This window comes from Hemicordylus capensis, chromosome 14 (assembly GCF_027244095.1).
Source record: "Hemicordylus capensis ecotype Gifberg chromosome 14, rHemCap1.1.pri, whole genome shotgun sequence".
NCBI lineage: Eukaryota > Metazoa > Chordata > Lepidosauria > Squamata > Cordylidae > Hemicordylus > Hemicordylus capensis.
In genome coordinates, this window is record NC_069670.1 from 16,529,656 (window position 1) to 16,547,028 (window position 17,373).

Here is a 17,373-nt window from a genome sequence, read left to right on the forward strand (position 1 = left end):
CTCATTCAATTTATTCAGTGGATATTTTTATATATGTATATGTATTTGTGTATGTATGTGTGTGTACATACATACACACACACACAAAAAAATACTTTTGTTTTTTATTTATATGCCTTAGCTTTTAACTTGTTTTAGAAAAACAAAGTTGTGTGTTGTTATTTTGAATCCACTTTGCACATCCTCAATGCATTTCCTTCTTCCATTTGAGAAGTGGCTTCTACAGCTTCTGCCTCCTACCAATCCCAGCAGGGACAACCAAGTCCAGTTGACAAACGCCAAGAGAGTATCAGATAAACAAAACAACCATTTAATTATTGGAACACAGCATTTAACACAAGTAGAAAGGGCGGAGGGGGGAGTGTTGCTTCGGCTTGACTCTGCAGCGGCCAGTGGGAGTGGGCAAGCGTTAGTCCACAAGTGATCTGGTTCATTGCCTGAAAGAAGGGTAATCATCTTCGGTTGTCTGTTACAGGAGAGAAGAATGTGTCAGCCCATACCGGGAGGAGAGCTGGTCTTGTGGTAGCAAGCATGCATTCTCCCCTTTGCTAAGCAGGGTCCACCCTGTTTTGCATATGAATGGGAGACCATGTGTGAGTATCTATATGCTTGCATGCAGAAGGTTCCAAGTTCCCTACTTGGCAGTATCTCCAAGACAGGACTGGGAGAGACTGCCAGTCTGTGTAGACAATAATGAGCTAGATGGACCGATAATCTGACTTGGTAGAAGGCAGCTTCCTATGTTCCTATTGCTATGTCTACCCATTACTACTAACTTAAAAAAAATAAATCTGATTGCACTCATCCTGCAAGAAGTTGAAGGTGGAGGTCATGGCTCAAAAGGGATAGAACAATTTTTGCTGCAAGGTAGGCGAACACAGTTGTGGCTTTTTCCACGGGTGAGGGGGAAGCAACAAAGAGAGGAACATAACAGAGACTTATCAAATTATGGTGCGGAGAAAGCTGCCATCTGCTGACAATGTGTTTCAGTCTCATGAGGACACCCCATCAAATCTCCCATTGGAATTTGTGTTGAAGGTGGAATAAATCGACATCTAGATCAGGGTTAGGCAACCTTGGCTCTCCAGCTCTGGCTAAATTAAATTCCTGCCTGTGATGGGAATTGTCATTCAACACTTGGGAAGCTATGGTTTCCTATCCTTGATCTAGATACACCCCACAGACTTCTTGTGCAACCTCTTGAGCCAATTCCTATGCTCTTATGAACACAGAGATCCCTAGCTCTCCCCAGCCTCACTGAACAGCAAAGGGTATGCAAGTTTAACCCTTGGCCACAGTGGATGAAGGAAGAGGTAGCAGCAGATGCCCGAGAAAGGTTCTGACAACAATAAACCTCGCAGGACCTCTCTACCTCAAAGAAAGTGTCAATGATCTTGTCAGAAGTGGAGGCTTCAGACTGCAACTGCTGCTGGTTGTTCTCGATAGAAGTCATCAGCTGAAAGTAGAGGTAGAGAAGCTTCCAGTCTCTGGAAGGGAAAGAAAGATGGTTGACCTGCATTTGTTATCTGGCCCTCCAACTCTAGATGATTTTCTTTTCCACCAGCAGATTAAGCTACGGATCTCTCCCGATGGCTGTAACCCAGGAAAAGTCACCATGCCTATTTGGGCAGTTCCGCCAGATTTAAAAAGGGGCCCAAAAGATAGTGATCTACTTGGCCTGAGTTTTTAAAAAGCTACCTCATGGGGTGAGAACCGGGGGGGGGGGGAGTGCAGCCAGGGAGGGGTGCAGAAATAGAAGGAAAGCTTGAGGAGAAAATATTCACTTAAATGAGGGGGAGGAGCAAAGATACTTTGGGGAGAGATATGGGTTATTAGGTTTGGCAGGGAGCTCAGTAAAATGAGAGGGAAACTCCTAAAATGCTTACGGGGTAGATCTGCACTCCTTAAGCCAGGAATAGAGGTGTGCTAAGGTGTGGAAGAGAAGCAGGAATGCCCCTGAGACCCAATTCTCCCATACGTCACCACCTACGCAGGTAACTACTCCTCTACAGCAGGGGTAGGCCACGAGCAGCTCTCCAGAGGCTGCCGAACTACAACTCCCATCACCCTCAGCCACAATATATTATAGTTGGGAATGATGGGAGTTGTAGCACAGCAACATCTGGCAAGTCACACATTGCCTACCTCAGCTCTACAGCCTGCGTTATGGCCTGTCCATACACCTTTCCCTCTGCATGCATTATTTTCCTAGTTCTGGGAGGTGGTGTCATGTAACACCACTGGTATTTCCACAGCCAGACAGCAACTCATGCAAGGAAGTTCCACGGTGTGTGGAACGTCATCTGGACAGCCCACAACATCACCCGTAAGAATCAGTGGTGACATCAAAATCAGGATTGGAATGGGCCCTAAGTTTCTCAACAGGAGAATTGTCCCTTCCTCCGAGCTGGAAAAGGTCAAGGGATGGAGTTCCATCCATCAAATGCCACGGTTCCTCACTTGTCAGAGAGCTCGAGGGTGCCATATTTTTCTTTAATCATCCGCGTGACAAACTCTTCGTCCTTCTCCTGTTCCTTCTCTTTGGCCTTTTCCGCTGCCAACGGAAGAACACAAGCTTAGGTGGTACTTATCCAGTGTCTGAGGTTCATCTCTTTCCAGCTTTGCCTTGGCTCTGGTCGGCGTCACCTAGCTATTGCATGCTGATTAACCCCATCCAAAGAAATAGGTCTCTGCCCCAAGGAGCTTGCAATTTAGATCTGGCTGCAGACACAATGGATTCCTGCCCCCACCCCGCCTTTCAGGAGTTGAAAGTTGTATGATTCTATACTGTCTACCTGAATAGAAGGTGGCTCTGAATTTAAGAGAATCTCCTTCCAATTTCTAACATCAAATAACTTGGGGGGGGGGGACACCTAGTCTTGGATTCAGGTAAATATGGGGGAGGGGGGGTTCCTTCTCCCAGCATATCAGTAGGGTTGCCAACATACTTTTTAAAAAAATGCTAGTAACTGAGCGGGGTTGGGACAGAGCTACACTCTAGTAGCTGTTCACTCTTATTTTATTTATTTTAAAAAGGACGCATGGCGGCTGGCAGATACAGAGAGCGGAGCCAGAGTTTGGGTTCTTGTGTAGGATGAAAGAGCTGTGCGTACTGATATGAAAGCCGTCCTCACCGCTGCCAGGAGAGCCATGTCCTAGAGCTGCTGCCTGCCTGAGTTCAGCAGAATTGGGTGGGCGTGGGAAAAGTCCCAATGAAGTATTGCATATGGAAAGGGGCAGTGTGGCTCAGTGATAGAGCACCTGCTTGGCATACAGAAGATCCCCAGAATAGCTAGGAAAGATCCTTGCCTGAAACCCTGGAGTCCTGCTGCCGGTCAGTCAGGCCTGGCGGATGCAGTAGAAGGTGGCTTCCTATGGGGCATCCACAGCTCAGTGGGAAAGCACTTCTCTGGAATCAGTTTAACTTGTCACGGGCTTCCTTCCTTCCCCCGCCCCAGAGGTTGCTGGGAACTGTAGTTTTTCGGGTTAGGCAAGGATGTCACTGCTTCTGTGTTCTGCCCAAATTGCCTCCCCTGGAAAGGTGCCAGGGCAGAAGCTTGCTGAAAACTAAAAAAAGGCCTGCGTTCCAAACTGAACCCCCTGCACCCGCTAAATTGCGAGCCCTTTGGGAACCATCTCATTCATTCATTCATCCATTCGTTTATATCTATGTAAACCACTTTGGGAGCTTTGGTTGGAAAGCAGGATATAAATATTATGATTATGCATTTATATCCCGCTCTTCTTCCAAGGAGCCCAGAGCGGTGTACTACATACTTGCGTTTCTCCTCACAACAACCCTGTGAAGTAGGTTAGGCTGAGAGAGAAGTGACTGGCCCAGAGTCACCCAGCAAGTCTCATGGCTGAAGGGGGATTTGAACTCGGGTCTCCCCAGTCCTAGTCCAGCACTCTAACCACTACACCAGGCTGGCTCCGTCGTGTTCGTATCCACGGATCTCAGAATGGTGGGGACGGGCTCAGACACTCAGTGGTGAGAGGAAAGCACTCCGCTCATGCACAGGGGCACGCTCCTCTTCATTATTACGGTATCCTGGTTGACCCCGCTCTTGGATTACAGTTGGCTGCTGCCCCCCTGATCAAGCGGTCAGTCACCTGATGTTTTGGCGACGGCTACCTCTTCTTCACTGATCTCCTGCAGCTGGACTACTTTCTGTTCCTAGGAAAGGGGAGAAAGCAGACAGAAAGCCAATGGGAAAGCAGGGAGTTCTTTTGGTTTAGGTTTTTCTTTCTTTCTATAAACCAGGGCTTGTCAACCTGGAGTGCTGCGGGTGCAACTCCCATCACCCTCAGCTACAATGTATTGTGGCTGGGGGGGGGGGGTGATGGGAGTTGTAATACACCAACATTTGGAGTACCAGCGGTTGGGAATCCCTGCTGTAAAGAAGGCAAGCTTTTCCCAAGGCCGTGGTATACACGACTTTACGAAGAAGTAGTAAGTACTCCATAAGCATCCAATCCCAACACCACAACAACAGCAACAAAGATTTAGATACCGCTTTTCAACAGAAGTTTCCAAAGCGGTTTATACAGAGAAACAAAACAAACAAACAAACAAACCAAGATGGCTCCCAATCTAAAAAGAAGCATAAGAGAGACGCCAGCAACAGTCACTGGAGGTCCTGTGCTGGGGGTATATAAGGCCAGTTACTCTCCCCCTGCTCAATAAAGAGAATCACAGCATTCAATGCTGTCGTCATCGAGTCCATCCACCTTGCTGCTGGTCGTCCTCTTCTTCTCTTTCCTTCCACTTTCCCCAGCATTATAGACTTCTCAAGGGAGCTGGGTCTTCGCATAATGTGTCCACAGTATGAGCCTGATCATTTGTGCCTGGAGTGAAAATTCAGGATTGATTTGTTCTATGATCCATTGGTTTGTTTTCCTGGCTGTCCATGGTCTCCTCAAAAGTCTTCTCCAGAACCCAAGTTCAAAAGCATCAATACTTTTTCTATCCTGCTTCTTCAAAATCCAGCTTTCGCATCCATAGAGTGTCACAGGGAAAACCATGGTCCAAACGATTCTAATCTTTGTAGGTGTAGACACATCACAGCATCTATAGACACGTCACGGCATCTCAATATCCTTTCCAAGGCCTTCACTGCAACCCTACCAAGTGGTAGCCTGCAGCGTATTTCGTGACTGCTGGATCCTTGACTGTTGATGGTCGATCCTGAAAGGCAGAAGTTATCCACCACTTCAGTGTCTTCATTATCCGTTCTGAGGCTGGTTGCTGTACCCGTTGTCATTAGCTTAGTCTTCTTCAGTCTAATAATTACAGTGGGCAACAAAACCTTGATCCAGATTGAGCCCTAAGCAAAGAGTACCAAATCCGCCGACCAATTCTAGTCCAGCAGTTTGAGGCTTGCATCTCCCTTGGGTTGAAGAATGGGACTGTTTCACCAGATCTGGCTTTTCTTACCAAACAAAGAAGCCAGAGCTGGCCAAATTCTCCCTTGTTGTCAACTCTGAAGAGAGACAGAAAGCCCCTCCAGATCTATTTCTGGCAACCTTAACCAGCAGCTCTTTCCTGCTGCTCTTCCTCCCCACCCCTGGCCACGGGGCATGGGCCTGACCTTCTGTTTGTTCAGCTCATGAGTAATGAGGGCCATCTGGAAATTGTCCACCAAGACCGCAATCATGAGGCTGCAGGAGAGAGAGAGAGAGAGAGATATTGGAGATGGAGTTCCAGTGCATGGACCTTTTGCACCAACTATCCTAATGACCACTAGGGGCATTGGGAGTAGAGACAGTGAGTAGGGGGTCTCCCTAGTTGTTCTACCTGTCTCGTCTCTACTCCATGACCCTTGATGTGACTCTTCAGGTATTTCCTGTGCTGTCAGAATCACTTCCTTTCCTTTTAGAGAGCAGATGGAAACATCTCTCTCTCTCTCCCCCCTACCTATTCATCATGTAGTTCTTTAGATTAAGGACTGGGTCTTTCCTATCCAAAGTGTACTTCACCAATCAATACTTAGTATTTAGTTCTACAAGGATCTCCATGTGTCCTCTTTAAATAGCTGCAACAGCTATACGCTGCAACAACTAAATTCATTCATTCATTCATTCAATTTCTATACTGCCCTTCCAAAAATGGCTCAGGGCAGTTTACACAAAGAAATAACAAACAAATAAGGTGGCTCCCTGTCCCCAAAGGGCTCACAATCTAAAAAGAAACATAAGACAGACACCAGCAACAGCCACTGGAGGGATGCTGTGCTGCAGGTGGAGAGGGCCAGTTACTCTCCCCCTGCTAAATAAAGAGAATCACCATGTTAAAAGGTGCCTCTTTGCCAGGTGAGCAAGGGTCTGCTAACCTGGCAAAGTTATGCAACCTGGCAAAATGCTGGCAAAAGTTATGCAACCTGGCAAAATGCTGCAAATTACTCTGTAACTGGAGTGGGTAGCTTCTTTAGTGCTCTGATGATTAACTGGGGGATAAAAAAATGTACAACCCCCAACCAGAGATGCATTGCATCAATCAAAGGAGCCTCAGATGCAGTAGCGGAGGCAATTCATGGCAGGGGGGATGATGGGGCCTGTAGTCCAATGAGAACTGGAGAGCCTCCGGTCGGCTACCCCTGGATTCAAGAGCCTTTTTTATTTTGAGTACCACAGGAGAGTAGATTCTGCACGAGAAGATCCCCACAATCGTTGCTTTTGCAGAGAGAGGGTGAGAAAGCAAGGGGAAGAGCAGCTGTGATCTCTTCGACCAACTCCCTTGACTAACTCCCTCCCAGCTCTCAGGGCTAGGGGTTGCCAGATCCAAGCTTCCCAAATCTGGACGGCCTAATTTGCATGTTATGCAAATTATACAGCAACTAATGTGCATTTATTTGTTTATTTAGTTGACCACTTTGAATACTTTCCCTTCCTCCTCCGCCCTCCCATGTGATCGGATCCAGAGTGAAATCTGGGCAAAGCGTTTGAAATCCGTGTGAATCCGGGTGGAATTTAGCAGCCAGGTGGAGAAGTCAAAATCTGGGGGCTACCCAAAATTCCGGGAGACATGGCAACCCTGCTCAGGGCACACCATCTAGGGAGGGTTGCACAGCCCAAACTTACTTGAGAAGCAAGAAGTACTGCACGAGGATGTAGAAAATGAGGAATATGATGATGTACCAGTAACCTGAAAGGAAGAAAGCATAGCTGGATGGTGAATAGTGGCGATTCCAGATCAGTGCTGCAGGGGAGACGCCAATGCCCCTTACAAGACAAAGATGACCTGCCTAAGTGCCCGTTTGCCTGCTCTGGTGGTAGCAAGCATGACTTGTCCCCTTAGCTAAGCAGGGCCCACCCTGGTTGCATATGAATGGGAGACTAGAAGTGTGAGCATTGGAAGATATTCCCCCCTTATGGGATGGGGCCACTCTGGGAAGAGCATCTAGGTTCAAAGTTCCCTCCCTGGCGGCATCTCCAGATAGGTTGAGAGAGACTCCTGCCTGCAACCTTGGAGAAGCCGCTGCCAGTCTGTGAAGACAATACTGAGCTGGATAGACCAGTGGTCTGACTCAGTATGTGGCAGCTTCCTATGTTCCACCAACTGATCAACCAGTGCTTGAGTTGCAGGGCGGGGGCTAGAAGCAGCCCCACCCACTTTCTTTTCCTTGATGGCCCCCTCGGCCATTATGTTGGCATCCTCCTGATTCCTCACACACCCCTGGGCCCTTCACTGGCCCCCTCTCTGCCCCCCATCCCACCCTTTCCTTCCAACTCACCTGCAGCATGGCAGGTCAGATAGATGAGTGACCAGTCATCCAAGGTGAACAGCTGGAAAAGAGTAAAGATGGTCTTGAAGAGATCTCCGAATTTTTTGGGATCAGCTCTGCGGAACATATCATGCATGACCACGGAACACATGACTGGGGGACGGACGTGTGGAGCTCAGGAAGACATAATGCATAATTGACCTGTAGGACTCACTGCCACAGGATGGAATGTGCTCCTCCCCCCCCCGCTTTTTAAAAAGTGGATTGGATAAAATACTCATGATCTCTTCACTTGTGGTGACTAGTGAGTAGTACTGTGAGATATCCATGTTCAGCAGCAGAGTACCAAAGACTGCAGTCAGACTGTAGCAAGGATTGACAGCTCACTCGTGGCCACTCAAAGGCTGGTGGCAGCTGGGAGGGGTGTGTGTGTGTTTGGGTTCTGACTCAGTCTCCTTAGTAGGGGTGGCCTGGTGCCAGCGTCCAGCCTGGGGTCGGGTCAGATCTCCCAGATACCCAGTGGAGAGATGAGAAGACATCCACGGGTGAGGAGTCCCAGCCCAAAGAGAACTAGTAACCACCCCAGTCGCCCTTGAGACAGAAGGGACCCGGGAAGAACGGATCCTGCCGCCACTAGCAGGAACCCCAGCGGACCCCCCTCCGGAAGGCTCCTCGGAGGATGTGTCTACTTTGAGTCCGGACCCTCTGCTGGAGGCCCCAGTTCCCTCAGACCCCACAAGGAGAGAGAGAGAGAGAGAGAGTGTGTGTGTGCGCATGTTAGTTAGTTCTTTGATTTCTATACCGCCCTTCCAAAAATGGCTCCACGCGGTTTACATTAAAACAAAACTAAAACCAATTGACTATGAAAATAAAATTTAAAAAAAACCCTGTAAAAACAACAACACCATTATTAAAACAAATTAAAACCGTTTTTAAAACCAGGCCAAACAGATCGGTCTCGAGGGCTCTCTCGAAGGCCAATCGTGAATTCAGTCTACGGAATTCTGCTGGGAGTGCCTTCCACAGCCCAGGAGCGGCTACAGAGAAGGCCCCGCCTCTGAGTCGCCACCAGACCTGTTGGTGGCAACTGAAGACATTGTTGCCCCCGAGGACCTGGCTTCTCCCAGCAGCTGCGTGAAGCCCCCAGAGGACAAAACCTCCCATGGGTCAAAACCCACTCCCCGACTCCCCAGGGAATCTCTTCCAAGTCTTCAATCCCGCAGGCAGTGCTGCCGCCTTTGAGAAACCTTACGGGATCACTGCCACCGCGCCCCTTGCCGTGCTGGCAGACGCCTGATTTCAAGAGGGGCTCCTTGAGAGGAGGCGTAAAACAGCACAGAAGGATTACTCAAGAGCCAGCAGAAGGCATGGCTCCGCACAAGCCTGTTTAAGTCACTTCCGGGCCGTGAAGCCATGCTGCTGGGGACAACCGTTTGATCCAAACTTGGCGACCGACCTGCGTCAGCCTAGCCCGGAATCCTGCAGGATCCTTTTCCTTGCTTTCCCCCAAGCCTTTCACAGAAGCCATGAAGCCCAAACCACTGACGCCTTCCCCGGCAGAACACCTGATTCCTCTGCCACCACCGCCGCCATCGCCTGGGCCGTGAATCCTGCCCCATCTCACCCCTCGCTGGGTCCCAGCCTGTCTACGTACCCGGGGAGACGGCCCCGGGTGTGCTTGGAGCTATTTATTTATCAATCACATTTTCAATACCGCCCCAAACGCAAGTTCTATGAACTTGAGCAGGGCACCGATCAGAATCCTTCGCAGCGCCAGGGGATCCTTTGGGCAGGGAGAGGCTCTTTGATCACACAGCGTGGCCGCTTGGCGTTGGGGACGCTGGGGAGCAACTCCATACTTGAATTTGCGGCGGGTGGTGGGGAGGGCAAGAAAGGCACAATGGGGGGGAGAGATGAGTGGTTATGTTTGGTGGGGGTTCGGTAAAATAAAGGGATTGCTCAAATGCCACCTGAGGGCACAGCGGGGAAATGACTCGACTAGCAAGCCAGAGGTTGCCGGTTCGAATCCCTGATGGTGTGTTTCCCAGACTATGGGGAACACCTACATCGGGCAGCAGTGATCTAGGAAGATGCTGAAAGGCATCATCTCATACTGTGCGGGAGGAGGCCATGGGAAACCCCTCCTGTATTCTACCCAAGACAACCATCCTGGCTCGGTGGTTGCCACGAGTTGCCACCCACTCGACAGCGGCACACTTTCCCTTTACCTCAAATGCTCAGTGGGGGATCTGCCCCCCTGCCGCTCAGGGACGGAGCGATCGTTGAGCGGCCCGTGAATGTGGCGGCTCAATGTTAGCTGTGTCCCGGTGTTCTTTGACCGGGGAAAATGGCGGCAGCAAATGGCTGGGTGAGCGAGCCAGTGAGGGGGCGGGCAGTCCACGGCAGTGGCGGAGGACCCGGAGGAGCCAAAAGGAGGGCGGGACGCTGCTCAGCTATTGAACCACGGTATGCATAGGACGTCACTGCAATCCTGTGGCTGCTTCAGAAGGCAAACGCCTTGGGTCACTCCTGCCACCACCCAGTCAGCGCTGGGTTAGCGTGTGAACACTGAAACTGGCATCGCACCGCCCAGAAATCTAGAGGTAGTATCGCTTTTGCCCTGCAAAGGGCACCTCTGCTCGACGCCCCCCGAGTTTGACTGCACAGGCTGAAGTCAGCCCTGCTTCTGACCCTCTGCCCTGCCCGGCCCGGCCTGACCCATCACTTCTAGGCAGGATACAGAGGAAAGTAAACATGAGGAGAATGATGGCCCCGATGGACTTGCAGGAGAGCACAAAGGTGCTGATCACTTCTTTTACATTCTTCATCCATCTGCACAAGGGAGAGCGAGAAAAACGAACAAGCATTAAGCTGGGTCTCTAGGGCTGTCTTCCCCGTCACACGGATTCCCAGCTGTTGTGGACTACAACTCCCAGGATGCCCAGCTACATTGGCTAGGGATTATGGGAGTTGTAGCAGGGGCGGAGCCACCATTGTGCGGACTGGTTCAAAGAACCCAGGCCGCCAATGGAAAGGGCCGCCAAAGCCTGCAGCAGGGGCATGGGTCTGGCTCAGGAAGAGCCCCGAGCGAACTCCCTACGCCCGGGCTCCGGAGAGCCCTGAGCGAGCTCTCCCCTGTCATTTCAGGCAGCGTTTGTTGCCTGACAACATCTATTTCCCTTTCTCTCCTGCGCTGGAAGAAGAGAAAGGGAAATAAAAGGCTGTCAGGCCCAGGGGAGAGCTTGCTTGGGGCTCTTCCGGATGCACGGGGTGTCGCTAGAGGGGCCTCCAGGTGGGGCTGGACCCAGGCTGCCAGTCGGCTGGCTCCGCGCCAGAGTTGTAGTCAACAACATCTGGGAATCTGTGTGGCAAGGCACACTGGTCTAGCCTGCCTAGGCCCTCTCTGCCCCCCCCCCTTCTCCCCAGAGCCTGGGCAGATGTCAACACACCCCAATGGTGTCAGATTTGTTAGGAGCTAGTTTTGAAGAGGGTCAGAGAGGCACGCCTGGTTGCCCTAGTGAGTTCCCTATTCCAGATCGCAGCCCAGGCATCGACAGAATCGCTGGCTGAACCAGATAGGAACATAGGAAGCTGCCATATACTGAGTCAGACCATTGGTCTATCTAGCTCAGTATTGTCTTCACAGACTGGCAGCGGCTTCTCCAAGGTTGCAGGCAGGAATCTCTCTCAGCCCGATCTTGGAGATGCTGCCAGGGAGGGAACTTTGAACCTAGATGCTCTTCCCAGAGCGGCTCCATCCCCTGAGGGGAATCTCTTCCAGTGCTCACACATCAAGTCTCCCATTCATATGAAACCAGGGTGGACCCTGCTTAGCTAAGGGGACAAGTCATGCTTACTACCACAAGACCAGCTCTCCTCCCTGAAACAAACCTTCCCAAGGCTTCTTGGAATCCAATAACCTTCCTTGGGGTGGATCACCCTAATAGGTCCTTCGCCCCTGCAGAGGTGGGTTAGGGAGGCAAGCTGAACCTGAACCAGATGCTGGTCCGTCCCACCATCCTCATCCATCCCCCAACCCCAATCCCTGCCCTTTCAGTTGTGGATGCTGACCGGAGATTGAGGATAAAGCGGAAAGCGCGGAGGGCACGGATCCCTTTGAAGATTTTGAGGATCCGGAGGAAGCCGACTTGGGTGCCTTGCCGAACGATGAACAGGGGTATCATAAAATCCAGCACCGCCATGACCATGATGATGAAATCTGGAGAGGCAGGCGAGGGAAAGCACAGAAGGGAAGGCAAACACAAGTCAACCAGCAAGAGGAGTGTGGCCGAGGAGACATTTTACATTTTGGAAAGATGGCCTTTCTGTAAAAATAATAGGCCCTTTTTTTTGTTCTCTTTGTATCTTTCAGCTTGTTCTAGGGTAGAGTTGTGCGTGAACGAGTCCCTTTTAGACACTGAAGGCCTTTTAAAATAAAATAAAATAAAATAAAATAAAATAAAATAAAATAAAATAAAAAAATAAATGAGAAATAATAAAATTAAAAATTCATAATTTAATTATTATACAGCAGGCCTGCTCAACTTCAGCCCTCCTGCAGATGTTGGCCTACAGTTCCCATAATCCCTGGCTATTGGCTGCTGTGGCTGAGAATTATGGGAGTTGTAGTCCAAAAACAGCTGGGGGGGGGCCTAAGTTGAGCAGGCCTGTTATACAGTATAATAAATATGCCGCAAACCAGAAGCAGCTACACCTTATTTGTCCCCGTCCCCCCCGCCCCCGGCTCATTAGGACAAGCAGCTACTGCCTCAAATGGTCCACTGATTTAAAAGCTCCTTTCCGGAGATCCTTGGATCAGCAATTGTTCACACACAACACACACACACAGAGACACACACCCTGATCCATGCCACAGAAGACCCACCCAGAAAGTTCCAAGAACTCTGGAAGTATTTAAAGCCTAGGGCAATTATCTTGAGGATGGCTTCAGCTACATAGACACTCACGATCATAGAGTCCAGGGCAGAGAAGAACCATTCTACAGATAGAGAGAGAGAGAGAGAAACACTGTAAGGTCATCGTTCTCCATGACAAGAAAAACAGAACAATGCTTAACCTAACTAGTCCCCCCATAACATGGCAACAGGAAGATCTGCCCGGGGCCCCCACAAAACAAGCTCACTCCACCCCCAGCTCCGATGCATACTATGAATATCTGCCACATTGCTGGCTGTGGAATTAGTTTCTGGGCCAAATACAAAGTGCTGGTTATTACTTATAAACAGAGGTGCTCTTACCCCTGGACTTTGGGGCCAAAGTCTAGGGCCTCCACAGCCCCTGGGGGCCCCCAAATCCTTTTTCGTCTGTGTGGTTGTCCGGTGGTGTGGTTGCCCGGCAGAGCAGAATGATGCTGAATTTGCAAGGGCGGGGGCTCCAAAGGCCTTGAGGTCCAGGCTCCAAAATGACCTAGCTGCACCTCTGCTTATAAAGCCCTGAACGGCTTGGCCCCCTCCGGGGTATTGAAGAGAGTGCCTTCTTCTTCACAAACCCCGCCACCTATTAAGATCATTGGGGGAGGATAACCGGGCTCGGGTGGCAACCCAAAACCAGGCTTGGTGGTGACTCAAACCTTCTCTAGGGTTGCCCAGGAGGACCCCAAGCTCCACCCCTCCCTATTTTCTTCATTACCTCCCTCACTCCGAGGGGCCACTGGGGAGAGAGGTGAACACGGCCCCCGCTCCCCTAGCTACGCCCCTGGCAGTATATAAATATGGCTAACCAACAAGCAAGCTGAATTGTTTGTATTTTATTTCCATTTTTGAAATGGAATCTTCCATGTTTAAAAATGGAATGTCCCATTTTTCACGTCCATAAAGCTTCCATTTAAAAAACAAAAAAGGGACTCATTTATCCGAGTATAAGATTCAGTGTCATCGTATGCTCTGATAAACCATTCCCTTGTTTTGTAACAGCAATACTACAAGCTACTGATCGCAAAACCACAAGCTCCGGATGTTGATGGAAACAGGATATGCTATCCTCCAGTAAAAAGAAGACTGATTTGGACTTTTCCCATTTTATTGATTAATCTTCAGAGCACTGAACTTTTTTAACCTTAACAGAGACTGTTTTATGATTATGTTTACACATATGTGATTTTAACAATTGAGTGTGTTTGGATTGATTGGTTGATTAAGTGCCATCAAGTTGGTGTCGATTCTTAGCAACCAAACAGATTCTCTCCAGGATGATCCGTCTTCCACTTGGCCTTTCAGGTCTCTCAGTGGTGCATTCGTTGCTGTCGTCATCGAGTCCATCCACCTTGCTGCTGGTCGTCCTCTTCTCTTTCCTTCAACTTTCCCCAGCATGATGGACTTCTCAAGGGAGCTGGGTCTTTGCATCATGTGTCCAAAGTAGGATGGTTTGAGCCTGGTCATTTGTGCCTCGAGTGAAAATTCAGGATTGATTTGTTCTAGGATCCATTTGTTTGTTTCCCTGGCTGTCCATGGTCTCCTCAAAAGTCTTCTCCAGCACCCAAGTTCAAAAGCGTCAATGCTTTTTCTACCTTGCTTCTTCAAAGTCCAGCTTTTGCATCCATAGAGTGTGACAGGGAAAACCATTGTCCGAATTATTCTAATCTTTGTAGGTATAGACACGTCACGTCATCTAAATATCCTTTCCAAAGCATTCATTGCAACCCTACCAAGTGCTAGTCTGCTGCGGCGTATTTCTTGACTGCTGGATCCTTGACTGTTGACGGTTGATCCTAAAAGGCAGAAGCTCTCCACCACTTCAATGTCTTCATTGTCAATTCTGAGGCTGGTTGCTGTACCCATGGTCATTAGTTTAGTCTTCTTGACATTTAGTCATACTCTTGTTTTTTCACTGTACCCCTTGACTTTCCTTACTAGAGCTTGCAGATCATCCGCATTCTCCGCTATCAGAATAGTGTCATCAGCACAGCGCAAGTTATTGATGTTTCTGCCTCCAACTTTAAAACTACGCTCATCTTCTTCCAGTCCAGCTTCTCTCAGTATATGTTCAGCATATAATGTGAATAGAAGAGGAGGAAGTATACGCTTACTCCTTTGCCGATCAGGAACCAGTCTGTTTCACCATGTTCCTTCTTGATTATCACAATTTTTTAATTGTAAACCGCCCAGAGACACAAGTTTTGGGTGGTATAGAAATGTAATAAAATAAAATAAAAATAAGTAAGTAAGTAAGTTATGGTTTCCTGTCCTGTGTATAGGTTTCTCACGAGAACAATGAGATGTGTATAACTCCTTAAATAGGAGTGTCCCTTAAGAATAGAGTTTTATTGTAATTAAAGAGTGTGTGTGTCTGTCTGTCTGTCTGTCTGTCTATATGGATTCTTTTTGTGACATATTGGTGTTTTGTTGAATCCATATAGGGTTTTGTTCTTGTTGTGTTTATAAATTCCATTTTTAAACATGGAAATGAAACAACAAATTCTGCTTGCTTGTTTGTTTATTTGTAGAAGGTAAAACCTGATTATGATACATTGGGCAAGTTGGAACTAGACACAAGAATTCACACATGCAGACCATCTGCACAAGGATTCTCACATCTGCCCCCCCCCCCACTATGTCTAAACCTGCACGAGGCCTTTTAAAGGGGCCCCAACATCACACCTGTGGCAGCCCCTAGACTGTGTCTGGGAGGCGGCTCAGTTCGGGTCTAGGAATCTCTTTACCTCCCCGAATTTCCACCACGGCAAAGGTCTGAGCCACCAGCATGAGGGTGTTGACGGCGACCACAGAAACGATGAAGATGTCGAACAGGAAGGCGTGAGTCAAGGTGTAGAGGATCTTCCGCACAAAGACGATGTGTGGGAGGATCTTTCCCCAACTCCAGATCACGAACTCCTTCAGATTCTTACGACGTTTCCGCTTGCGGTAACGCCGGCGTGGTCGTTGAACTAGGCAAGGGGGAAAGCACCATTGAGGGAGGACAGGGAGGTGGGCAGGCAAACATCTCCCCCCCACCACCCCACTTCGCCTATTTCATAACAAGTGCTAGGGGATTACAGCGGGGGATGATGGGAGTTGTAGTCCAACCATAGGTGGAGAGCTTCAGGTTGGCCACCCCTGGTCTGCACTAGGGATGTGCACCCTCCCCCACCCTTAAAGTGAGACCCCCACCCCACCCCCTCAAGCCACCCCTGCCCAGTTCTGTGCAGATCCCTAGTCTATACTGAAGGGCAAGTGGGTCTCCGAGGTTTCAGGCAGCGGCCTATTCCCAGCCCTACCTGGAGATGCTGCCAGGGACCCCGCTAACTGAGCAGAGAGACACCTTTTAAAAGTGGTGATTCTCTTTATTTAGCATGGGGAGAGCAACTGGCCCTCTCTGTCCCCAGCACAGCAACTTTCCAGTGGCTGTTGCTGGTGTCTACCTTGTTTTTCTTTCAGATTGTGAGCCCTTTGACAGGGGACCCTCTTATTTATGTATTATTTATTTTTCTATGTAAACCGCTTAGAGAATTTTGCCGAAGAGCGGGATATAAATATTCGTCGTCATCGTCGTGATCAATCCTGGGACCTTTGGCATGCAAAGCAGATGCTTTGCCACTGAGCTACAGCCCCATCCCCTAAGGAGAACATCTTAGAGCAGACACCACTCATACGTAGTCACCCATCCAAATGCAAACCAAGGCTATCCCTGCTTGGCGCAGGGGGCACTTCCCGCGTGCGGCCACAAGAGCGGCTCTTCTCCACCAAGAAGAGAAATATGGGCAATTCGTAGGAACATAGGAGGCTGCCGGCTACTGAGCTGGGCCCTTGGTCCATCTCACTCAGCAGTGTCTGCTCTGACTGGCAGCAACTCTCCAGGGTTTCAGGCAGGAGTCTTTCCCAGCCCGACTAGGAGGCCAAGCAGGGGCTCTTCCACGGCGATACGGCCCCCTCGCTCAACGCCTCTCGGCATCGCCAAGAAGCACCATTGCCGCCCCGCTCACCTTTCACTTTCTGCCCCTCAGCCTGCGATTTGAGCCTGCTGCCGTGTTTCAGCTTCAACCCCCGGCCGTGCAACCTCCCCGACCGGCCTGCCATGGGCATGGCGGAGGTGACAGACAGGACGGTGGACCCTTCCTGAGAGGGCGGGATGGCTGACGAGATCCCAGAGACCTGGCTGTAACTGACCAAGGCCCCGGGCCCGGCAGTGCTCAGGAACGAGGCCTGCTCTTCTGGGGTCAACGTCTTTTCAACCTGGGGCAGGGAAGGGATGGCCGGGACCGTGAGGTAATCCATGGTGCTGCCTGGTCCCGCTGCAGCCGCCCACACCGGGGAAACGTCCAGCCAAAGACCGCTCTCTTCGCCGCTGTTTCCAGCTGAGGAGCTGTTCTGGAATCTGGAGAAGATCAGCCTTCCAAAGAGGAAGGGGCACACCCTCTTGTGAGGTCATCCTCCTCCAAGAAGAGGCTGTTGAGGCTCCCCAGAGCCTGGAAGAGGAGCTCATCGGCTCGGCGAGACGAGCACACACTTTTCGGTCCCGGGTTCGGTTCCTGACAGCCCGGAGCCAGTTAGGCAGCGCAGGGGTTAGAGCGCCGGGGCCAGGACTGGGAAGAACCGGGTTCAAATTCCCATCCGGCCATGAAACCCAGTGGGTGACTCCAGGCCAGTCCCTTCTCTCTCAGCCTCGCCGACCTCGCAGGGTTGTTGCGAGGAGA

General features: G+C 50.0%; 1 protein-coding gene across 2 annotated transcripts; it reads right to left on the minus strand.

The window, feature by feature from the left end:
* Positions 1-294: 294 nt before the first annotated feature.
* Positions 295-17,334, minus strand: CATSPER1 (cation channel sperm associated 1). 2 transcript variants are annotated; one of them, XM_053277351.1, is made up of 12 exons: positions 16,663-17,329; positions 15,403-15,627; positions 12,610-12,723; positions 11,796-11,943; positions 10,465-10,556; positions 7,734-7,877; positions 7,081-7,144; positions 5,592-5,661; positions 4,114-4,177; positions 2,461-2,554; positions 1,373-1,487; positions 295-466 (listed from the first exon to the last, which is right to left on the minus strand). In XM_053277351.1, exons 1-12 carry the CDS (start codon positions 16,952-16,954, stop codon positions 431-433), a joined length of 1,458 nt encoding a protein of 485 aa, XP_053133326.1. In that variant the 5' UTR covers positions 16,955-17,329; the 3' UTR covers positions 295-430. The 2 variants fall into 2 exon arrangements, 1 of the variants encoding a protein (XP_053133326.1); XR_008312136.1 differs by lacking the exons at positions 295-466; positions 1,373-1,487 and having other exon boundaries at positions 2,500-2,554; positions 4,732-5,661; positions 16,663-17,334.
* Positions 17,335-17,373: the final 39 nt, after the last annotated feature.

What these genes read in the sequence shown, in the direction of transcription:
- CATSPER1 (XM_053277351.1), bottom strand. Translation starts at nt 16,954, where the DNA reads ATGGATTACCTCACGGTCCCGGCCATCCCTTCCCTGCCCCAGGTTGAA. An exon ending in TCTGACCTGCCATGCTGCAG is followed by an intron (nt 7,145 to 7,733) that starts GTGAGTTGGAAG and finishes TCTTCCTTTCAG; the next exon opens with GTTACTGGTACATCATCATA. An exon ending in CAGTACTTCTTGCTTCTCAA is followed by an intron (nt 5,662 to 7,080) that starts GTAAGTTTGGGC and finishes TCTCTCCTGCAG; the next exon opens with CCTCATGATTGCGGTCTTGG.